The sequence below is a fragment of the Patagioenas fasciata genome, chromosome 6, assembly GCF_037038585.1.
Source record: "Patagioenas fasciata isolate bPatFas1 chromosome 6, bPatFas1.hap1, whole genome shotgun sequence".
Taxonomy (NCBI): domain Eukaryota; kingdom Metazoa; phylum Chordata; class Aves; order Columbiformes; family Columbidae; genus Patagioenas; species Patagioenas fasciata.
In genome coordinates, this window is record NC_092525.1 from 29,980,372 (window position 1) to 30,005,694 (window position 25,323).

Genomic DNA, 25,323 nt, shown 5'->3' on the forward strand with positions numbered 1-25,323 from the left:
CCTCAGAATTCCTCATCTTTAAACCATCTTACTTATCAATGAAGTGAATAATTTTAGACTGGTGCTGGTTTAAGTTGACAGGATAATATTCAGGTCAAAATAAGAGAAAATAAACACTGTGTAAGAAAATGTCATAACAGCCTCACAGTGCCTCCAGAGCCGTTGAGGTTGCCCAATGTATTGTCCTTCCTGTACTAAGGGCAGAAGACGGCCTGACAACTAAAAGGATTTGAAACGTGAATGTTTTATTTTCTAATTAGAAAATATAATTTTGCTTTTCTCCTGCAGAATCAAAATCTGGAAACAATGACATTTGCTAATACTGTTTACTAAAAATATTTTCACAGAAAGTTGCACGTGGATTCTTTATCTAATGCTTTTTAAAAAATCTGCTGGCTGTGGTTTAATCATTGTTATTTACTTAAAATGTATTCATTCTGGTTTGGAGAAGAATGTACATAGATGCTTACTGTTTGGTGGTGGTCTCTTATGAAAGCTGTCATAAAATAAAGCAAGACTAGAGCTAAAATGCATATACAGGGGAGGGGGAACAGAGCTCCTCCTTTGGGCACAGTGCAGTTGGCACAGTGAGAGAGGAAGCAAAGCTGACAGCATGTTTGATGATGGGGAAGTAAGAGGCAGATCTCCTGTGCTTCCACTCAGGGTGCTGCTACATTCCTTTCCGCAGTGGGAAAATCAGAGATGCCTCCTTGCCTCCTGCCACTCCTGATAGACAAATATACAGAGAGTTTAAAGAAGAACTGAGAAACAGAAACTTGTGTGGTGACCACTGTTTCTCTTCAGCACTGCCTATGTTATGTGATAAGGGATTTTTCTGAAGGACTTAGAACAGCTTCCTGTAAGCGGGACAAAAAAGGGAGTTCTATCCTACTGTCCATGAGTTACCTACATCCCTCCTCCTCTTCAGCTTACACCTCCTCCCTTTTCACTTTGGTCTGCTCCAGGAGGGGAGGTGATCAGAGGAATCTGCAGTGCTTTGCCTGGTATTATTTCCCTCTGTGCGTTTTTGTGCTGGGCAACAAACACATGGCTTAATGTCAAGATTCCCTTTATTAATTTTACACATTGCATGTTTTAGAAGATTGGTGGCAGTCAAGGGTACTGTGTGTCTGAAGAGAATGTACCATTCCTTTGGGTCCTGCACATCACTGTGCAGTTGAGTCTTCACCTACCAAATGCTTGCAGAGGCACTTGCTTAGGCTAGGGCATGAAAAAGTAGCAAAGCTCTTGGGGATGCTGCAGTTTTAATGTGTAGAGTCATGTGTAGCATATCCACATTCTGATACACATCTTTGAGTTCATAAGAATCATCCCATTGAAGGGAAGAGGAGAATAACATTGCAAATGAAGAGGACACTGCAGTGATTCTGAAAAATGAAATTTTGAATATAAGCTCTCAACTGCTAAACGCAATTTTGCTGTAGCATTTCACCATTTGATTCTGTGCCATCAAACTCATGAGGAGCAATGAATCTTTAAAAAAATGCAACATTAAAATAGTATGAACATTGAAATAGAATATCATAATCTGTCAGAAACTATCACTTTAGTTTCTAGGAATTTTGCTTTTAATTATGAATAAGGTAGGAATAAAAGTACAGCTTACTCAATTATTCACATTGTTACTTAATTTTAAAAACCCAATTGGAAACTAAAATTTGTAGAACCATCACACCTAATTACTTTGTTCAGCATACTTAGGTATGCAGTCTTTCAGCAGTTAACAAAGAATTTCTGTGGGAGTGAGAGCACTGCAGTGAAAACCAGTTTTATTTACATCATCCTGCAATAGTCTCCAAGTATAAGGCTGTCCCTGAAGCACAGGAGGCAAACATTTTCACAAGAGCGCTGATATTTATCTGTGTGGTTTCTGGGTTTTTATCTGTTTGTTTTTCCTTTAACTCGTAGAACCACATCACGGCCTTTGCAGAAGTCACATGATGTTGACGCTGATGTGTATTCACTCCATTGGACTTCATCTCTTTTCACAGCCCACACATGATAATTGCAGTGTATCAAAATAAGAAATTTTTAGAAGTCCTATTTCTGACTTGATTTTTACATCATTAAAATGATACCAACATTTTGAAGAATTCTTAAATATTAAAACGTCACTTTACTTTCAAGAAAAAATAGTAACTGTTTACTTTTTGATGGAATGGGGCAAACTGAGCACTAATTATATTTATCTGACAATACCCTCTGTTTTGGCTTCTCATTGTTTTTAATGGTTCATGTACCTATTCCAACAGTACTTCATATTTTGATTTGACTTTGAGTTTTTAAAATCTACATTTTTAATTCAGCATGATCTTGTTTCCATTTGCGGCAATTTCAGTGTATAAAAACTAGACAAATATTATGTTCTGTATGAAAATGCTGTTTGCACATTGTATTATGCTGTATTCCATGTAAGATATCATTCAAACAGTATGTTATATGTAAGACTGGTGCTTCTGCTTTTGAAGAGAAAAAAAATGCCAATTTTTACTGTAATAAGTATTGTATCATAATTAAAAGTTTATTTATTTGGATATTTTCCTGACATAATTGTAGTAGAACTGTTGTTTTGTAGTTCTTGAATGTCTTGGATGATATATATGTATCTAGGTTAAAAGAAATGAAAATAATATAGAAAGTTTGATCATTGATATATTCTTTATTACTAATGATATCCCATGGGAAGTTAAAGGCTCAATTCTTAGCTCAGCATATCTGATGGGAAGCCATGCTGTTCATAAATCATTTGAACAAATTTATTGAAGGAAGCCTGCAGCTTCTCATATTTGTTGTACACCCTGATATTATGCTGGGAGAATGGGTGCCAAGATAAGAAGAGAGTCACTGGCTTAGTGAGAAAAGTGCGTCTGAGTTTCTACTCTCCATTTTCATGTTGGAGAACTCATGGAAAAAACAAAATGGCTTCATTAATTTTCTTCATCCCAGGTGAGCAGGACAGGCAGAATTTCTCTCTTCAAATCTTTCTATCTCTGTTTGTGTTTCAGGGCCATATTATTACAAAAAATATCCCATCAGTCTGTACAGTGTTGACAAATTGATTTTTTTTCTTCAACATCAAGCAGTGTTATTATATCTGTTACTCCTGTGAATATTCAAATTGAGCCTCCCCTTCAGAAGACAACTTTGTCTATTGATAGTGAAGTTGTCCTATAAAAATTGAGCACCAAATGGATCTGAGTATTGTAGCTGATGAAGATGCTCTTAACATCTGCCAGAAAGTTTTCCTCTGGCAACAGCTGATACCACACTAGCACTATAGACACATCGAGAATAGTAATGGTCAGTTCAGGCTGTCAAACATTCTAGATCTTAAATTTTCCATCATGCAGTGTATTTCTTGTCATTAATCATCATTTGAAGATGTTTGAAACATAAGGCTGTAGAATCAGGTATATATTTTCTATGATTAATTTTAAACTATTCCCACATAGTCATCCAGGTAGTACCTGCTTTTAACTACTTATTTTAGCCTCTGCTTTCACTAAAACGCAAATACATAAGTGATGCTTGGCAAACAGGGCAAGGCCAAGTCATCTTTGAGTGGAGAGAGCTTATCTCACAGAGTCACTGTGCTAAGCTGAGAATTAGGGAATAAAGAAATATATCAGTGGGGAGAAAAGTCCTAGAATAGAGCCCTTAGCTACAATGATATTACTTAGGTGATTGAAAATCCACCTTTATTAGACTATCAACTGTGTTTACAAAATTGTAGTAGGTCCAAAGCTTGTATCACCATATTAGGCACACTTACCTTTCTCTTAGTCTAATTATTTAGGGTCCAAGGTACTAATGATTTCTCTGTGTGCAGATTTAAATGAAATCTTCACTCATTTTTGCATGGTAGCAAACCTGCATTTTTTATATCTGATTTATAAGATTACCAAGAGATTCTTTTATGTTAAAAGAGATGACTCTTTTTCAGTGTACTGTATATCATCAGCTTGTAACTGGTCTCTTTCTCTCTCAGGATCTTTCCCAGTCAAATATTTGGGTTAAATTTATCATATTATCTCTGTGAACCAGCAGTGAGAAAACAAAAAGAGAGACACTCTGCTGTATAATGTATTTTTAAATAAAATAATTTTTCATTCCTATGTAGTGTATTCTTTATAGATATCTGCTCTATATATATTTTGTTTGATAATGTACAAATAATGAAATGATGATTTTTAAGTCAGCTGCATTTGGCGATATATTTTTCACAATTAACCAGGAATTCCCACAGATAACTACCTTCCCTTAGAGGTATTTCTGGTGAATTTGAGAAGCAGGAGAGGAAGAGCTGTATTCCAGAAGAATCCACAGACAGTTGGTGAAAGACTCTCCCCAGAACATGGACCAGCCAAGCTCCAGACCCTACTTTGATGGATTTTCAGAAGTGACAAGAATTTACCCCTCCTGCACCTCTTCACTGCACTGGAGCTTTGGCCTTCACTCTTCCATTCTGGACCTGAAAAAGTTTACGTAGGAGGTTTGCCAAAACAAAAGTAAGTTGGTATTTTCTGGCTAAAATGGCTTTTTCATGGTTGTTTTTAACAAAATCCTGGTGAGGAACCTATGACAAACAAGCATCATCCCTCATTCAGGGGTTCTGGTGCAGAGTGGTTCCTAATAGAAACACTGTGGTTGAACCATTTCAATGGTTTTGAATGCAGCTGGTTTTCTGATCCTCATGGACCTTTCTGCGTGTGCTTCAGTGAAACAGCTCCACTCTATTTATAAATGAGATGTTTAAGAAGTATCTCTAATGCTAAATGCTGCTGTGTTCCTAAAAATGGAATTCATAAGGCATATGGGGACACCAGCTGGGCTCGTATCCATATCGTTTTAGATTCTCTTATATGTATTCTGCTGTTTGTTCGTAATCATGAACTGCATAAGACATACGGCAATAGCATCTGGGCTCACATCTCTTCAGCTTTTAAAAATGTTCATTTTAACAATATGTATTAAAAGAGGAAAATGTTGGTATTTTTCAGCTGCAGTTTTCTTTGCTGTTGCCTTCTAATTTTGTTGCTGTCCAAGATCACAGTGAGTGTGACAGTCCATTTGCACATTATGTTAGCAGGAAGCTTTTTATACTCTTCTGAGGTCTATTTTTGGTATTTCTGAGGATTGCCATGCAGAAGGCAGAGCGTACTGCATTTTAGGGACAGATAACCTGAGTCTGTTTTGATCAAATACATCTCTGGCCCTCTGCATATCCTTGGCCTTGGGGACACACAGGAGCTTTTGCAGGCAGAAGGGCAAGCAGACCTCCAAACCTCTCAGCCTTGTCGCACCTCCCTCCAAGTATATCAAGAGCAGTTTCACCAGGCACTGCCTCATAGTTGGCTCGGCCCCAGCAACCAGACTTCCCTGCTGTGCACCAGCACTTTTCGTCTGTCCTCAAGTACTTTTGGGAAACTAGATAGAACAGGCAAGATACCAGGCCCTCACCTTGAAGTGTGCTGTAAGCATGACTGTAGCTGGAGCCAGCAGATGCCCAGTTCTCACTTGGACAAGTGGAAAGCCAAATGAATGGAGACCTATCTTGGCTTCAGCTCTTGACCATCTCCTCCACTTTCTACACTTTTTGGCTTTTGGGGAGCTCCACAATGGAAAATAAAGAAAAGCTTCAGAGTGTCTGTTGCCTTTTTTGTCATCCTCTCCTGTCTGAGGATGGCTGAAAAAGCTCCTTAGAGTTTCCAGGCTGGACCTAATTTCTGGGAAGAGGAAACTGTGAACACCCCAGAAATGCTCTTATCAAGGTGGGAATTGGAAGCCAAGGTGTGACTGTGTGGTAAGCCTGGTTGTTTCCTCAGCACTTGCTGAGTTGTCATGCTAAGGTATGACTTTTTAACAGGTTTGCTTTTGATACTAAGCTGCCTATATTTATCTCATCATTTACCAGTCCACTTCCAAGGAGGGTTAGGTATGTAGTTCCCTGCTCAATCCTGGAGCTTGTTCTCTCTCTGTAGAGAATCCTAGGAAGTGCAGCCTATCCCATATGAAACTCCAGCATCTGATGAGCATTATCCCAGACAATATGGTGGTAAGATAGCTATCATTAAGGCTAGCTTCAAAGATGCTTAGCTTCCAGTTGCCTAAAAGGGTACCGTGATGCAGGCATGTTTGATGACCTCTCTAGCTGGAAGCAATATAACCAGCTAGTGCCCAGGCTCCAACTACCATTTAAGATGATGGTGACATTCAGTTCTCTGCCTGTCAGATCATTGAATTCAGGTTCTTCTATTCCAGTTGTCAGCTGTTGAAGTTTCATTCTGCTATGAGGTGGGGAGAGTGACTGTGTTCAGTAGCAGATCATTTTAGATACTTTTGCCTGTCTTCTACTCTTGGTCTGTTATCATTACCTGTGTAAAACATTTAGAAGTTAATTGAATTAGGATGATTTAATTCTGAATAAAGGTATACACCCAGAGGTTTTATATGATTCTAACTAATCCACATCAAATCTCTGGCTAATTCAGATAAACCATACTGAATTGTCCCCCGTGAGGACAAGTCCTAATTTTTTTTTCCCCAGAAGAGCTCTACTGTCATAATGTCTTCCCTTAGTGACTACAGCCAGAACAGTGTGTGGCAGCCGGTTTCCTGAAACGATCACATCAGCAAAATCTCTCAGTTATGCAGCTGTAGTGGCTTCATTAGTGGACTGGGTGCAGTGGACTGCTCTTGTTCTCTGAAAGTGATAAAGAATAGCACAATGGTAATCTCCAACTGTGAAATTACTGAATCCATCCACTAAGGTGGGGGCTTCAGTAGAAGCACCAGTAGAGAGTTCTAGTCCCCAAAACCAAATTCTTTGCACCAGTGTTCTCATCTGGCAACTTTTAGATCTCAAGAAATAAAAAATTATAAACCAAACACTTTTTTTCTGATAAATCTTTCACTAAATAACGGTGATGTACCTAAATACATGCTCTCTGCAGCTACAGGGAACTTGTAGCCTTACTTGAAATCTTTAATGTCGTTCTGAATGTGAGATCATTGAGTTGTGAATTACTCAAATTGCTCTAAAGTAGACAAATAACCCTAAAAAATAGAGTAAATATGTCTACAACTATAAAACTGAAGAGCTACAAAATGAGAATTTCAGAAGCAGGAAAAATCCCTTACACTCTTCAGAAAATGTGCCAATTTGAGGTAGATTTGCTATATTTTTCTAACTTAAAATACCAATACTTTAGTGGATGGCATTTCTACATTTTTAAAACACTGCAATAGAAGAGAACTGCTGCTCTTAGTCTACTGTTTCTGCTAATAAATCATTTGCTCTTTCACTCTCTTTTGCTACTGTTGCTTAAGGAAACAGCTACTGTTCCTTCCTTAGCAACCGCTATTTATACAGTAGCAACTGACAACTTAAAGATATTCTATTCAAATATTCTAAAAATAAGTCTGATGAGATGAGAACGAAGTTCTTATTCAGGAAAACAAAGGCCCCTTTGGCTCTCATTGAAGACAGGGGACTGGAATCTAATCCTAGTAGGAAACAACAGGAATAAAACAAGACTTTGCCTTTTGCCTTTTGGCAATACTTCACTTCGTTGTCAAGACAAGGTGACAGATCTTTCTTTCTTTTTTTTTTTTTTCTTTCCGTTGTTGTTGTGGTTTTTTTGGGTTTTTTTTGTTTTTTTTTTTTTTGGTTTGGTTTGGTTTGGTTTTTTGCAATTAGAGAAAACATTATCAGGACATAGTCTTGGAGCATGTAGTCTTCTGGAGAGAAACAGAGAATGTCCTTCGTGTTGTATTATATTTATTCTTTGCAGTTACACTCAAAGATGGCAAACACTGGTAGAGAAGAGGGGGAACAGAAAGACTAAACAAACTGTGTATTGTCAATGGAGGGTGAGATCTTTCACATGCTGAACCTTTTTAGGAAAAAAATCAAGCAGGGACTTGATGTCAGCTGATTATGTGACAGAATTCTGTCATCCTGGGCCTCCTATGGGAATGTTGCCTGCTCATAATGTATACTTTTCAGTCACTTACGATTTTGCTTAGAAGAACAGATAATCACAAGATGTTTGATCTTCAGTTCTTTGTCAGATTAAGAGAAGTCGGGACTCCCATGGCACTGGACATTATGGTGCTGCTTTTCGCTTGTTGCCTGATGACCTGCCTTCCCTGCGTATTGAAGGTAAAATACTGTATTCTACATTTTTGATGAATAAAATGGCATTTTTCTTCTGAAATTTGGTAATATGCACGTAGAGGGTAAGAAAATCTCTCTCATGGATGTAATTTCTTTTGAAAATTGGGATGTAACTGATGTCTACCTGTATACTGCTATACACCTGGAACTAAAAGCTTCTCATAGCTGAGAGGAAGGGTCACCTCTACAGGCTCTCTGGAAGAGCCAGCTTCTACAAGTCTTGAGCACTGTGATGGGAGATACCACAAGGTTTTGATCACCTACAAGGCTCTTTTTGACCTCCTTGATGTCAAGTGTGTGATTTGATTTCCAAACATACTGCTCACTTCCCTGTGGTTGTGGTTTCAGTTGGAAGGAAATTGCTGAGAAACACAAAAGACAACAGTACTAAAACTTTCCTCTTCATCCTCACTGGTCATTAGTATACCTGCTCCTTCTGTTAAATAGCTCTGTGTTCTGTCTTCACTTTTTCACTGTGCTTCTTGCATTTGTCTTTCTCATTAGATGTTACACATCTCCGTGTCACGTTATGTAATAACCAGCAAGTGTAGTTGGACTTAGGCCTTTGCCAACATAAAATGGATTTTTCAGGTGCAGGTATGAATATGAAAGTAGAAAAATGTGTTGAGGTACCAATTATTTTAATGGGAATAGAGTAACAACAGAAAATGAGTTTGTTCCAGAAAAAATGGAGGGTTAAGGAAACTTTTATAATAAACGTGAGATAATCTAAGCTAAGGGTTTAAATGTGAATACAAGTGGAATTTCAAAAGAAGATAATGTGCTATGACTTTATAGACAGTGGATGAGAATTTCCTATACAGCTGGTAAAGCAAACAGATTGCACGAGATTAATTCATGACACTGCAGATCCTACAGATAGTGGTCTGGTAGTCATGTTTACGGGCACAAATATGGCCTGAATTTGTGACTAACAGGAAAGCAAAGATGTGCATGGCTGTGTGTATCGTGCCTTCTACAATATGTCAGAAAAGGAAATTGGTCAAGAAAGGACTAGATACTGCTCTTGTCTGTTCTGGTTTGTGTAACTCTGGGTGAGAGTCAGGGGACTTGTTCCAGATTTAAATAGAATACATAGCAGGGGGTGGTAGGGGTGATTTTGTATGTTTTTATCATTTACAAATCAGACCATATGTTTGTTAATTCTTTCAAATACATGTGGTATTTGGGAGCAGCCCTCCAGATATGACAAATGGCCCTTTCCAAAGCAAGCTTCTTGTGTAGAGATATTCAAAGGAAAAATCATCGTCACTCCCCTTCAACCACCCTTGTGCCCTCCTGCTTTGAGAGATCCTTTTCTGAAACTCATACCCCACCGCGATCAGGTGCAGAATTAGACCTCGAATGTAGGCCACCCGGTGGGAATCCAGTACGTCCTCTCCTGTGCATCTCTCCTCTTTTCTCGCCCCCACTCCAGCCCGCACTCACAGATCATTAGCAAGGCTTCAAAAACAGCTTTTGCCTGAGCTGTGAGGAGAGGACAGGAGAGCTGCAGCTTTCCCTGTCACTGCTGCTCTGCAGCTAGAGCCGAGATACCCAGCCATGCTCCCTCCTGCTGGGCGAGAGGGACACCAAGTGCTGTGGGCAGGAGAGCATGCTGTGGGAAACTGGGCCATGGTCTTAGTTGCTGATGAGTATTTGCATATGTGCATTGTTACGTTGGTATCATTCTTCCTGACAGACCTGGTTGTAGCACAAGGCAGTAAACTCACATAGATCAGTGGTCAGCCCTGGAACTGGGGAAGGCTCTTTCACCTGCCAGATGGAAAGTGGAATTACCATCTGAATTTATCAGCTGTGTCTCCCAGAAGCTTTAAGTATGCTATAAAAATAGGATTTCAGTCCATCAATTCCTGTTACTTGAGTATGAGATAGATGTGATTTCCCTTCGTTCTCTGTAACAGATGCTGTCTTTTTTTTTTTTTGTATGCCAGATTCTTATTCTTGATTACTTTTTGAACTTATTCACTCTTCCATATTGGTCTTTTAGTGCTCGTATTACCAGATGGCATAAAGAGCTTTGCAGCATACATTAATCTAGCTTTAAAAATTTTCCATTTCCCTCCAGCGCCATTCCTCTCTGCTGAGTTTTACACTTCAGTAGTGTTTAAACATGTCATCTTCCTCATTGTTTGGTGTTGGTTTGCAGTTTAGGATCTGAGTTAGATGATATAATAAACAAATAGATAGCTTTGCCTTGTACTTTTTGATACCTAGGCTCTCGTCTCTCTGTGGCAGTGGTGAAACTATGACATTCTGCGATATTGTGCATTACAGAATGTGAGTGCTGGTTTCAGTGCAGAGGTGTGGGCAAGGAAAAAAGTGAGACTTTCGTAACACAGGAAGAGACCTCCTGGTCCAGGCAGCTGTGTCCTCATGGCTCTTGGGACATGGCCACTCATCATCCTGAGGAAACTCTATCTCAGGCAGCTATGGTCCTTCTGGAGCCCTGTACTTGTCTTCAGTGCTGTTGTCACAGTAGCGGCTGCTTTGCCCATACATTCCTGTTTCTGTATCAGCAGGGTCAAAGTGTGTTAAGTAATGCCAGAAACACACAGCGTCCCTGCCACTTTTTTGTTTTCTACTGTCTGCCTTTTCATGCAAATGTGCAGCATGCTGACATGTCAATGCAGGTATTGCCTCATCTGTTTTGACATCATCCTTCAGATATGACTGACCATGTTTTGACCAAGGAAGCAACACAATATTTACTCTTTCCTCATATTACTCCCTTCCTTTAGTGACTGGCCTTTTGGCTTTGGTTCTATTTTAACAAAGACCACAACAGAAGTAGCACTGTTTATATTTGCCTACTATTCTACATATCTGGCTACAAGTGTGATGTGATTTATATCTATTAGACTGTTTTTGCACTATGAATTGACTGTATCTGGGTCTGCAAGGCACTTCATCAAATGGAGCGTTCATCCCACATGGGATCTTTAAATGTCATACATCTTCTATAGACACTTCTATCTGTCTAGGAGACATTCGAGGTCCCACTGCTGAGCACAGCATCTGCAGACCTGGAACAGTGGACATAGCACTGAGCAGCTCCAGCCAGCCTATGAACATGAAAGACCAGGCCAGGATATATGAGCATCTTTTATGCTGCTGAACTGTGCTGTTGATGACTTAAAACTGAGATTACTGTGGAAAGGGGAAGGCATGAAAACAAAAACCAACCACAACAACAACGAAGATATAAAAGAGAGAGAGAAAGAAATGTAGACCTATTTAGATATTAAGATTCTGAAGGGGAAAAGTTGATTACTAAAGTAATTAATCATATCAGATGAAAAATTTAAAAAATCCTGTCCACTGAGAAGGGAGCTTTCCAAATATTTTATCAGAGAAACCATGTAAACACAAAGAAATGCAAATAGATTTCTTCTTTTTTTTTTTTCTTTCTGAGACTAAGCCTTTTGCTGTGCCATCCTATGCAGGAAATTGCAGTCTATGATCAGTATACAAAAGTATAAATTGACTATATTTACTGACTATATTTATGTAACAGGGATTTTTTTTCTGACCTGCTGTTCCCTGAATGGAGCTCATCATGATCACTATGCGCAATCAAGTGGAGTTGTGCTGAATATGGTTGTGCAGCCAGAACTTCTGATATCAGCTAAATAAAATGTATCTTAGGAGCTGGAGGTAATGGCTGCTGAATCCATCTTTCACCAATTCCCTTACCACACACCCGTGCTCCTACAAAGACAGATTATAACCAAATCACTCAATTTACGACTTTAGCAATAGAAACTGCCTCTGCGGGTAATAGCATTACAGTTTCTAATTACAGCAGTTGAGAGGCTTCTAGATTAATGAACAGGCCATTTAGATGCAGTTGGACTCTAGGTATCAGAGTCCTGATGTTTCTTGCTGCTTATTTCTGTAGAAGTCTAGAAGGGTTTGTCAGACAGAGGCTGAGGGCACATGAGAAAAGTATTTCTACAGCTGTGGGAATGCTAACTCAGCATTTTGAATATCAATGTAGGGCTCCATTTATCAGATAAGGTACTCTGCCTTACAGGACTCCGTAGCTATTAGAATGTTCTACGGGAAGATTCATACTTGTCATCTATTAAAGCAATTGTTCATTGAAGTATCTAAAAGCAAAGTCATGGTAGCAGACCTTTTTTCATTCTAGTAGAGTCACCTACTCTCTGCTACACCTGCCCAGCCCATGGATATTTCTGAAGCACGTGGGAGACTCCAGAGAAGGGGAAGTTGGTTTCAAGGAACTGAGGGAGTTTTCTTTTATTTTTTTTTCTTTGTAATGGTTGCATTGTGTGTCTTTTAATACCTCCCCTCAGAGTTACCCTTACGAACCAAAGCCTGGGGGGTGGAAGTGCAAGATCCTGCAAGCCAAAGAGCTTGGCTTGAGCTGGCAGATACATAAACATTTGAGAATTAGTGGGAGACAGTAACAATTACTGAAGACACATTGAACTTTCTTGAAACTTTGAAAAATAATGCATTTCTTCTTTCTGGTGATTTACTAGGTACTAGTAGTGGCAAAGACTAAACATAGAGGAAACACTTCAAGCTATATATCCTCAAAACAAAAATACCATTTAGTAGCTGTTTATTTTCCTGTGTTCTTATTTCTTTCACCTGACACAAACAACTGAAAAAAACCCTGAAATATATGCTTGCTTATAAGATACTTAAACATGTATAAAAATGGCAGGTGCTTTTGGCTTCCTTGATGTTGACCAATGTGGTAACCCCAATAATTAGAACACATTGTAGTTTGACTAGTTTTTCAGCCAAAACAGCGAATTTGATTGTTATGCATTAGTTGTGATAGAAGAGCGGCTGGTCCCTTGGCTGGTCTTCCCTGACTCTAATTAAAAACTGCTCATCGCCCTGGGGAACCTAGTCCTCAGGAAACTTGCTCTTTTCAGCAGCAAAGCAGCAGCTCCTGTCTCAGTATCAAAGAATCAGGACATTTCAGACAACAGCAAAAATAAAATGTGAGCACATCTTTCTCTTCCTCTGTCCTTTAAAAATGATATTGTAAAGATCACCTTTGGTGCAGGCATAGGTTTGTAGCTATGTCATTTCCTTTTCTTAGTGGAGTTTAGTCTGAGTTATAGTCCAAGATCTTAGTGATTTTGATGAGAAGATCTGTAGTACGTTTTGTGTCCTGGCTAGCCTCCAGGTATATTCTGCCTGGCTTAATTTACTCAGTGCCACCAACAGACTGATCCAGTTTTCACTTGCTATTCTTCAATTTGGTATAGTGTTGCTGTGCACCACTGAAACAGCCAATCCAAGGTAGTCACTGAGCAAAAATGGTAGAGGCTCAAGAGGCTGGCAATCCTGGGGCCAGGCACTTGGTACCAGTGCTGCAGTGCTGGATGCTGGACTGGGCTCTCTGCCTTCAGGGATGTTGTTACCAAGGTCCTTAGGTGGCTTTCACAGGAATGATTGATGCATAAACTGTGTCCAGACTTTTTTTTGAGCATGACATTTGCCTCATGTTTAGCCTGTTTGGAAATGCTTTCATGAACCATGAAGGAGAACCATGAGGAGAAATATTACAAGGAAAGCTCCATCTGTGAGCAAGGAGAGCCATGAATTCATTTTGAAAGGCAGCTAGTGGTTTGCTAGGTTTCCTGTTTGCATATTCTGTAACCTACTCAGCAATGCCTTTCAGGGTTTGGTTGAGTCTGTGGCAGAGATTGGTGACTAAGATTTGTCACACCTTGGTATGTCTTAGTATAGAAAATTGGATTAACTGAAGGATGGTGAAATAAATACATGAAAGACACGTTATTGTAAAGTATGAAAGCACAAGGGGGGAGACAGGGAGTACAGACTTGGACATATGGGAAGAGTGTTTTAAGTGGGACATTGAGTCTGGAAAGCACTGAATATAAGAATTAGTAACCTGTGCTTTGAAAGTCATTCTTCATAGAAAAATCATATTTTAATTTCTGTTTTATATGGAGTTATTCTTTTTCATTTTGTAAACTCAAAGAAGTTCTCTAAATGCTTATTAGAATTTATGTTACTTCTAAAAGTACATAATTTTATTTTATAGCTACTTTTATACTGATGGATCTGGTTTTGATTACTGTTATCTTATATTTAGACCCAAACAGGTGCTAGTAGAGCTAACTTAGCAGAGCTGACTTGGGCTTTTCCAAACCGTTGGTAGCAATTTTACCTTTCTGTGACCTTGGGCCAAAGTTTTCAAATGCATTTGAACTTTCAATTGTCAGTATTTTTTCAAAGCTATTAACTACCCACATCTACATGAATGTGCCTATGTCTGGATGAAGCAGTCTAATATGCTGGACACTTGGATTTGGGCTTAATGTACTGGCACTTATGAGCTGATGCTGGAATGACCCTGCAAGCGTCAGCTTTAAAGTCTTAGTTTTTTCACTCTATGCAGGGAAATATGATTGCACAGACTGCTGAGCTGTGGAAATACATTATTGTGGGACAGACTCAGTAAAGGGCTTCCAGACATGCTGAGGAGCTCAACTTGAGATTTTGGATTTGTCTCAAGCTCCTGATGAGCTCATTGGACACAGGCAGCAGGGACTGAAAGCACTAAGTGCCTCATCACTGACTTAGCAGGGGCAGAGGCAGCCCAAACAGTCCGTGCAGAACAGATTAGCCTGGAAAGATTCCCGGGAATGAAAAGTATACAAGCAGAGATTATACCTCATTGCAGCAGGGTAGTGGAAAATGCAGGACAGGATTTCATCCCTCTAGTGTGTGCCCAGAGCATGGCAAGAGCTGCTCTCCCCCATGTAGTGGCCTTGCCAATTCCTGCTGGGGCTTTGGTGCTGGCGGCAGCGCTGGTGCTGCCCAGCCAGCTCTGTTAGGCCATCAAATAGCCTTGGCAGGAGGCAATTTCTTTGGGCCAAGAAAAGGTACTTATGTACCATAGCTGAGGGATTTGCTGAAGAGTCTGTAGAAATCAAATGTCAAATGCTTTAGCTTGCCATGGGAATTCAGAGGATTAACTTTTGGGTGCCTTTGAAGAGCACAGTCTGTGCTATTCATTTGTGAATTTTAAGTGGCATGGATTCTGAAGAGCCCTGTCTTGAAATCAAAGTTTCTGGATTTTTAAAATCTATTAAGCACAATATTAGAATATTGCTTCTGATGCAAAGAAGTCTTCATTTTGCCTCTACTGTGTTAAGAGATTTCCAGTGCTTACAGGGCAGCAAGAAAAGAGCTGTGCAAAGTTCAAGCTGGGAAACCTAGTTTTTCAGCATACAGCCATCACACACTTACCATGCGCTATTTAGTAATATTCTGCCCCTACTCACCTTTGAATAAAACAGAAAGGAAACAGCACAAAGGATTAATTTGCCAATAGCTCTGATGTTAACTCAAAACATCTAGTTGAGATGAACATCCTTTGGAAGGAGGACAGAAGAGAGATGAATATTATGTTTGGAGAGTGGAATTGTTGTTTGGCATGTGGGTTGAGGGCTGGAGGTTTTGTTTTTTTAACATAGGTTATCTGTAGAAACCTGGGCAAGTCACTGGGAAGTGAAAGCTCATGACATCCCACAGCTAGTAAGCAGGCATCTCAGAGGAGTTACTCGGCGATGGATTTCCCTTCAGAGGACAAAGAGACCTTTGTGCTTCAGTTGCTGTGACATTGCAGCATGGATGATCATTTGTGCTTTCCCAGTGCCAATAGTTTTTCCTAGGGGTGAAATAAAGCAATGGCTCCTACATGCAGGGATGGTGATTTTCAGGGCCAAACTGGTAACTCTCATTATGCTGCTGGAAAAGCATTATAATATTTAACCTGCTCTGGAGCACAAACGGGATTTGGACCATCCTGTCACTTCCTATGCATCCTGAACGGTTGTCACATGCTTTCATGATTCACTCATGGAAAATGGTTTTCCACTATTTTAAAAATACATACTTAAATGTAATTTGATTAAATGAGATCCCTACCATTAGTTCTTGAGAATCATGTTTTGGTCCAGGGCAAATTTATCAAGTTACAAACCATGGAAAAAAACCCCAAATTTAAAATGAAAATGCTGTCAGGCATTAAGTGTGAAAGCGCCAAAGGTTCTGCTGTAATAAATTTATCTTTGTGCCTGCAAGCAGTCTTCTAATGGGAAAAAAAAAATTAAATTTTGTTTATGACATATTATGGCATATCCATCACTCCATTGCAGAATAGTACTCCCATCTTAGAGAAGAATCTGTGTGCTTGCATTTAAGCATGAGAATGTTTCTCTGATGTTCAAAAGTTCATTTTAAAATGAAATTTTACAGCCCTCACCACCATTCATTTATAGAGCCTAGCAGGCTTTTATTAAAACCACTTTCTCATGTATTTGTTATAATTTATCCTTCTTTCTCCAAATAATTGAACATTTTATTTAATTTAGAGAAGCATACAATGATTAAACTATTAAAAAACAAACAAACAAACAAACAAAAACAAATAATGCAAAAGCTGTGCATCTCCTGTAAAACAAACAATTCTTTCTGAGATCAGGGGTAGATCCTGTATATATAGCTCATCTTTGTCATTTTTTTTCAGGTAACAAATTAAACTCTATAAACTTTATTAAAATGTTTTAACTACAGATTTATTCTGGTTATCCTTTTCTAGTTTCTATGCAACCTACCCACTGTGCTGTAATATAAGTTCAATAATACATGATATTTTTATTTTATTTGGTAATGTATACACATTTAAAGTACTGGAAAAACAGTTCTCCACCACTCCTCGATGATTCAGTGCAGTGCTCCAAAGTGTACTTGCAGTTTGGTCTCTTAATATCATCTACAGCTCTTATAATGGTGCGTTGTACATTTGCAGGCTGAGATCATTTGGAAATAAAAACAAGATTTAAAATATTTCTACGTAGTGAATAAGCAAAGAATTATGTTCTTCTTGCTCTTTACTGCAGGTGCTTTTTCCTCCCACAGGTTATTTCAGAACACCTCAGCACCTACCTAGTAGTTTATAGATAATAATACCCAATTAAACTATATAGTTTTCCTTCACACATCACCTCCCTGAAACAGTCTTGGTGGGTGAGGAACCAGACAGAGCATGCGGAGGTTTTGTTTTTATTGGCTCCCTGTCAATAAAATCAAATTGCTGCCAATGGAATAGTTTGGTTTGGTTTGGTTGGTTGGTTGGTTGGTTGGGTTTTTTTGTTTGTTTTGTTTTAGGTTTTTTTTTGGTTCTCGTTGTTTGTTTGGTTGGTTGGTTGGTTGGTTAGTTCTTTGGTGTTTTTTTGTTTGGTTGGTTGTTTTATTTTGTTTTGTGGTTTTGTTTTGGTTGGTTGGTTGGTGTTTTTTCCTTTTCCCTTTCAGGAGTTAGAAAATAAGATTCACTTTACAAGGGGGCTGGGAGTAGAAAGAAAAATATTTGCAAGAAATGAGACAGAGAAATTATCCTTACCCAGTCATACACCTTACAAACTTTTTACAGCTATTTCCAACATATTACTGACTATTGATTTTAATGGTTATTGCTGACACTTGTGAGTACTGTGTACAGTTCATAACCACCTCTAACTATGTCCACGGTGCTCATGAGTGTTACAACAGACTTATCTCTTCTTCTGCGTGGGTCACTTTGGGCTTCTGATTGCTAATTTTTCCACCCTGCCGATTTCCCTCTGCCGCCCATTCCCTTGTGCTGGGTTTGGAAGCAGCTGTGTCGTGTGACCCGTCTGACCGTGCCCCTGCGCCACCCCAGCAGTGCCAGCAGTGCTGTGCAGAGCTCCCCAGCTGCTCCGTGGGGCTTGGAGCAGTCCTGGCTCCAGAGCTTCTGAAGGAGGAGTTACCATTTCAGCAAAAATTGCGGCCCCCACAGTGTTCATTAGACATTTTATTGGAAAGATCTGAAATACTTTTGTTTTGCAGAAGTCACTTTCTGTCAGGAAGGATGGTTCATAAAAGTTTCTGATGTAACCGCAAGTTGTGGTTCACCCTTTTCATTTCTGAACTTGGAACTGGGCTCTTTATTGCTGCTGTCCTCCTCTGTGTGCATTTCAGGACAAACATCTTTGCGCTCTGAGGCTTTTCTCACTAGGGGCTTGTTTTGTTTAGCACCCTCCAAGGGCCTTGGCATTTTGCGTATTTTCTAATAACTGCATTTCCTCTGGGCAGATTAGACAATACTGTTGAAATATATTATTTTCCTCATGAGCAGCAGCATTCTGCATGTCTCTGATTTCTGATGAATGAGTATTCAGGTATGTCAGACATTTTATCCCGTGGTTCTGCACAGGGCCCTGGCTGATGCTGGAGCCCAAGTGAGAACAGAAAGCACAGTACTGCGTTGAAGCAGGTTTCCAGCCACTGGAGAACCCCAGTGTTAAAGCTGGGCTTTTGGCAGCACCACGCTCGGTTTCACAGCTGTAACATGGCTGTGGTGGTTGTTACCCGAGTGTGCCTTGCTCAACAAATGAGGCTATAGAAAAAATAAAGTCATCCTCATTAGGGTGTTTGAGTTTTGCTTTGTGGAAACAGAAGTAAAATATTTCCTTGAGAAAACTTTATCAAAGAAAAGGAAAAATATTGAGAGGAACAAATAGTATGTCTTGAGTAGTAATAATTTTGCAGAATAGACATTTTCTTCCAAAGGAAGCCTGAATCTAGTTTGGTTTGACAACCGGTAAAAGAGGCTGTGGTAGAAGTAAGTAAGTGAGGAAGGAGAAGCTCCAGCTCCTCAGGAGCTGTTACTATGTGTACAAAGGTTTTTTTGTGTGAGACTAGCTTAAAACTGATGACTTTTAGAATTAACTGCAGACAGCTACTACCACAGGGTTTTGCTGAAGCTAAGAGCTTAGTAAGATTCAGAAAAAGGAATCTGATGTATAGATGATGGAAATGTTCATAATTACTATATATAAGATTTCAAGCTATTTACAATATAATGAAACCACTAGGCTAAGGAAGCAATCTTAGTCCTGAGGAGAGGACTTTTCCTATAGGATTGTTGTTTCATATCTGCTCTTACCCAACCTCTTGTGAAAAATCCAGTGCCGATACCCACCAGAGACCACATACTGGACTAAATGGATCTTGGGTCTAGTCTCCACTTCAAAATTCTCTCTCAGCTATTTTAGATCTGTGAATTGGCTACAAAGGACTTAATAAAAATGGTTAGTATTTACAGTTTGGACTGTTCGGATCAGAAGTGAGCAAATCAGTAATGTGGCATCATTTCCACTTTCTGCCTGGCTGAATATACAAACACTTCATAAAGACTTGGTTTAGGTTGTTTTGTGGAAGTGGTTTTGGTTAGTAATATAATACAAGGTGAAGTCTCATTGTAACAGGGCAATAATGTTGCAAGTTTGACAAACATGATTTGTGTAGCTAGCAAATACTGTGCAGGTTGTAAACAGCTGAGGAAAATAACATAAATTATAGCAGAACATACTGTAAGGAATGGATGTTGGGGTCATTCCCATGGTGTTTCGGTAACCTTCCCCTTGAGTTGTGCAACTGTTAAAGTAGACAAGATGCAGTTGCTCTACATTTAGCAACTTGGCATGCAAATGCCCCTCTTGATTTCTATTTAAGAAATAATTCAAATATTCATTTAATAAGTAATAATGGGAAAGAACTAATTTAGATATGACAGGTCAGTAATGAACCTGTAAAGAAGTTGGATGTGGGCATTGTCTGATCTTTCTATAGTATCAACTCAACATTAGTTTGATCTATTAGTCCTTTGCATATGTTGCAAAACCCATCTTTTATCTCTCTCCACTGGGATAAGCAAGTGTAGGAGTGGACTGCAGGCTTGACATGGATTTCTTTGAATTACCTAGAGCTTTTTTTTTTTTTGCTACCTCTTAAGATTTCTTTGCCAGACAGAATTCCTTCCAGTATTAAAAACTATGGAAAACTTTTTTTTCCCCCCAATAGGAATGTGAAGAGTATTGAATATTAAAGAAATTACAATACAGTGAAAAGACATTATTTGTTGCAGTGCTAAAAACAGAGAAACAATAAACAATTCTATAGATTACAATAATGTAAATCACTGAAAAGAAATTTTTCAAGACTGTAGTGCAGTTAGGGAAAGTGTGATTTCAGGACTAGAGGTGTTTAGCAGTTGCTAGAAATCAGCTATAATCTTAACATTCCTTGCAGTGGTTCAGTTTAAGTTGCATAACATTTACACTTGCTCCAAAAGGAAGACATATGCTGTGGAAAGAGACTGGATCAATTTTTATATTGAACTACAGTTTACTAAGGGATTTTGACTGCACCAGGATCTAGTGCTTTTCCAATAATTCATAAACAAAAAGTAATACACAACAGTAAATCTGGTTAACCCCAAACTTAGTTTTAGGAGGATTTGTAGTATTTCAATAAAATAAATACATTGTTATTTCTTCCACTGGGGTTCTTCATTTAGAATGACACAGCTGTTTGAATAGACTGTGCGTGAACTGAGCAGACCTGACTCGCTAAAATTTTAGGCTTGTTGTATAACAAAGAGTTTGCCACAAGACCCAAGAGGATGATGTTTTGGGGCAAACTATTGAATTCCTGTGGGTTATCATTTTGATGTGGTTAATTACATATACAGTTGCAAGTTTAAGGAATTCTGTTCCTTTCGGCAATGAAATCGTACAAAATGTCCTGTATTTTCATACATGAGATTTCCTTAGCTACTTTCTGCATTTAAAAAAACCTTCCTCAGTGTATTTCCCTTTGTAATTGTCTTTGCTACAGGAAAAGTAGTGTGCTCAAAGGCAGTCATTTAATTTTGATAACATCAGAGCTATAATATTTTTATTTCCTTGCGATCAGATCTGTCTGTTTCTCTTAGGTTTTTGAAGCAGTACATTCCCATAACAAATGCCACAGGCTGCAGAACCCTTGATGTTAAGATGTTGCTCTGATTAAGAGATAGGCAGCCAGCAAATTGGAAATGCTGATCCTCAGATGCTGAGCTGGAACTTTGATTAGTCACTAGAAGTAAATATAAAAGTCATATCAAAATATATTCCTCAGTCACAAATAAATACTATGTGTCATCCCTGCCTCTTTTGCACCGATCCCTCCTGTTCTTTGCAAAAAACACCAGCAGCCAAAACGTAGTACAGTGGCAGGAAGCGGTCAAGAGTAGTCCATGAAATGTGATGTTAATTATATAAGAATGAAGGACATGAAATAATACATATGTCTAGTGCCTTGCAAAGACAGCAGTAGCTGCAGCTCACCTGGGCCAATCTGTTTAATGTTTGTCTCACAATGTATACTGCTTCGTAATGGATAATCTAGTTGATGTGGCTTCTCCAAAGCCCCGTTCAGCTGTGGAATCTCTCTCCATAAGCTGCACAGGCCAGTATCACCCTGTTTTTCAGATGCATTTGCAAGTGATCTCATCGCTGCCAGACCCACGGGTGATGCCTGGGCCCACACCGGGTGGGAGCTGCAGCTTCAGGCTTCCCCCAGCACTGCCCAGGCTGGAGCACAAGGGGTTCCCACATGGAGAGCTGAGGCAGGTCTAGAGGAAGAGGCTTTAAAATGCCAAACTACCGGGCACTGGCCACCCCTGGCCCTCTGGGGAGCACACCTGGGTCTCGTCAAGTCTCGTACTGGGGCAGGGAAGGAGCCTTGCAGGGTCCACCACAGCTGAGCAGCCAGGTGGGTGGGAGATCACCAAGGTGTGAGGGCCACAGTGGTTGGGCCAAGATGTCTCTTTACATGGACTATTGCCCGCCTCAGCTGGAGCACTGTGGCATGGAAAGCTGTAACCTGGAGTGCTGTGGCAATGAGCGTCTGTGCTGGCAAGGGGGGATGACCGGCTGTGTGAGCCTTGATGCTGTAATAATCCCTGTAAGTATAAATGAGCTGGTGATCATAGCAATTACATAAGAATTTATTATTTATTTAAATAGTGGTTTTCAGCTAATTTTTTATATTATATGACTCAGTTTTAACAGTGATAACAATGTGGAAAAATCAGTAGTACTCTGAACAACATCTGATTTCATAAGGGATCTATTTCATAGCTTAATTTTAACCCTTAACTGATTGATTTATCTTCTAGTTAGTAGGAAATCCATCATGTAGTCTAAGACCATGTACTGTAAATCTCTAAACAAGAGGAGAAAAAAAAAGAAAGGAAACCACATCATCCACATAAATAATGAAGTTGAACCCCTGATTTAAATTCTAATGTCAATTCAGCCTTAACTGTAGAGCTGCAGCTGGTACCTCATAATATGAACGTGTAAGTGGCCTGTTGAATTTATCCTCAGTGTCCACAAATGAAGTTATAAACTTTCTTTAGAGCTTCCCTTCTGCTTCAATGCCTGCCCATGGTGGTTCTGCAGACTTCACAATAGCCCTGTGTTTCCCTAGCTGTGTGAAAGGTTCAAGAGCAAACCTGCAAACATCCCGTATATTTAGCTCTCTGCAGCTGTGCAAACAGCACAGTGCATTTTCAATATTCTGCTTTAAACATGCGCATGGATAATTGAACTTCAAAGCAACAACTCTGCTAATTCTTTTATGAAGATGCAAATTACTAGTGTGACTTCTCACCAGATTGGGAGCTTAATGGAACAATCAGTCTGATCTAAATCCGCCCCAAGGCATGGGCACAGTTGGGGGTATTTCTGTGAGTCTAATCCATACTTTACTCACTGGCAGGGTGCAAAACTAATAGTAGCCTGGAGTTAGCAAAGTTTTCATGTTCAAATCCCAATACTCGAGTTAACTCCCTTTATAACCTACATTATTTCAGGAACAAGGGTCCTGATTCTGGTTTTATTTGCAGGGATCAAGCATGAAGATAAAAGTTTAACCATGGGAAAAAAAACCATTGTCTTCTCAAAGATTTAGTATGGAAAGATGAAGTATTTGTTAAATTCAGTGTCTTCTCTTTCAGCAAAACCATGTTCAATGGTGGTTAAATATGTGGCATATTTGACTCCAGTGTACATATTTCCTGGTATATTTTTTAAAATGAGCCTTAACTTGATAAATGCTTGGCATTTTCTCCTCTGACCATTACCATTGTACAGCCAGCTTTTAAATGAAAGGCTGAAAAATACATTAGGTCCCTCAAAGGCAGCCAAAGCCATTTAGCATCCTGCTTTCCAGTTCACAGAAACAGATATGAAAGTTTAACTTCTGTCTATTGGGAAGTCCAACTCTAATGCAATATAGAAAATTAAGGCCCAGGAGGAATAAATGGCTTTAGTTGTGTCTTCGCACTTTTGCCTATGTCCCCACATGCACCTGCAATGAACTGAAATAACATACGCTTAAAAAAAAAGAAAAAAAAAAAAATATATATATAATGAACATTTGAAAATAAGTGCAAATTTCAACTTTGAAATGCAATTTTATTTCCGTGGAAGGCCATACAAAAACTTATGGTGTATATTTCCAAGTAGCCGGTAATCTGCGATAGAAGAAGAGAATCTTTTTCTCAGTAAGTGCTAAGGATCTGTGGGCTGAAATTTTGCACCTTTTAAGGTCTCCATCTGAAACTCACGTGTGCATGTAGAAAGAACTGTCTAGCTGTTCTCCAGTCCTAAACATGGCTGGTTTTTTACATGTTGTGCCAAGTTGCCAACTTCTCAAAGGGAATACAAGCAGGACAGCTGTGCTGGTTTTGGCTGGAATAGAGTGAACTTTCTTCACAGTAGCATGTGGGGCTGGATTGTATTTGTGCTGGTGACAGTGCTGATAACACAGGGATGTTTCAGTTACCGCTGAGCAGTGCTTACACAGAGCCCAGGTCTTTTCTGCCTCTCACACCACCCCAGCAGCGAGCAGGCTGGGGGTGCACAAGGACATGGGAGGGGGCACAGCTGGGACAGCTGACCCCAACTGACCAGATTCTGGTATGACATATTATTATGTCATCATTAATGTATGAAGTCATGCTCAGTATAGAAAGTGCCAGTCCTGTGCATCAGAGCCAGGGTGCCACTGAGTTGGCACAGAAAGTGGGAGCTGGACATGGAGTGTGTATCATTTACTTATTTATTCATTATCTCCTTTTTCTCTTCACTCTGCTCTTTGATCAGAGACTCCCTACATTTTTTATTATGCCTCCTTGTGCTCCATTTCCCAATCTGTTTTTCTGTGCTGGATTATTTCCTCTAGGTCTTTTTTCCTGTTAATTTTTTCACAGCATTTTTGAAGCAGAAAATGCATCAAAAATGCTTCAAGTGTGAGCTGAACTTTAAAACCCGTAGTCTTTGAGGGACTTCAGGGCTGAGGTGGACTCATTTCCCTCCTTGGTGAGGAGGATGGGGTGGGCCTGATGTGTCCAGCTGGGCTGGCAGCCTTGGCAGGCAGGGTAGGTACTGTCCCGAACAGGACCAGAACAGAATAGGAGCAGGCTGGTGGGAGCTGCTCACCCGAGCAGAAAAAAGCACCACAACCTGCCACCAGCCGCTCTGCCTCACTGATGGAAACACAAGCACTTTAAAGATCATCTGAAATTTTCTGAAGCCTCAATATTTGATACACAAACAAGAGAAATAGGAGTGGTAGAAAAAGCCTACATTAACAGAGGTGTCTTACTAGCAAGCAGCACAGAGATGAGTGATGGTGACCTTCAAAAGCTGCACAGGATCAGTGATGCAGCTTCTCTGCTAGGCCAATAGCACAAAAAAACAGTATCTGAGCTAGGGAGAGGGACGTTGGGAGGTGGTGACTCCCTGTGCTCTCCCCAGGAGCTGGCAGAGGGGCAGGAGCACAGGGAGTGTCCCACTGCAAACGCACATGCTCTCGGTCCCTTCCAGGAGTTTACCGTGCCACCAAATTATCCTCGTAATAGAAAGGAAATGCTGAAAGCCGGTGTAACCATGTGCAAGCACCCCTGAAAGACGTGGCCTGCTGGCACTTCTTTAAATCTGGCATTTAAAATTGCTCAGACAGATGGAACAAAAGTATGTAATAAAATGTGACATTTTATTTTATCATCTATATTTGTTAAGCGAGTTCTTCTGATCATTCCCACTGTCAGTAGTACTGAATGCGAATCAGATTCTGGCAATTTTCAACTCAAAAACCAACTCTAGAGGTCAGACAGAAAAACAATAAGTAATAATTAATTACAGGATACACATTCATCCACAGAATCT

General features: G+C 39.7%; 1 protein-coding gene across 6 annotated transcripts in view; it reads left to right on the forward strand.

Annotated features, from left to right (window-relative positions):
* The window catches only part of PLPPR5 (phospholipid phosphatase related 5), an 87,264-nt gene that overhangs the window by 40,976 nt on the left and 20,965 nt on the right, over window positions 1–25,323 (forward strand). Inside the window, exons 6-7 of one of the 6 annotated variants that reach the window (XR_011739781.1) lie at window positions 4,314–4,529; window positions 8,084–8,175. Coding sequence is in view for 5 of the 6 variants with exons in the window: in XM_071810389.1 (XP_071666490.1) it covers window positions 8,084–8,185 (102 nt within the window). In the remaining variant the exon portion in view is untranslated. Of the gene's footprint in view, window positions 1–1,929; window positions 4,137–4,255; window positions 4,964–8,083; window positions 8,186–25,323 lie in introns of those variants that run through there. The other 5 variants (XM_071810389.1, XM_071810385.1, XM_071810387.1 and 2 more) reach the window with 5 other exon arrangements.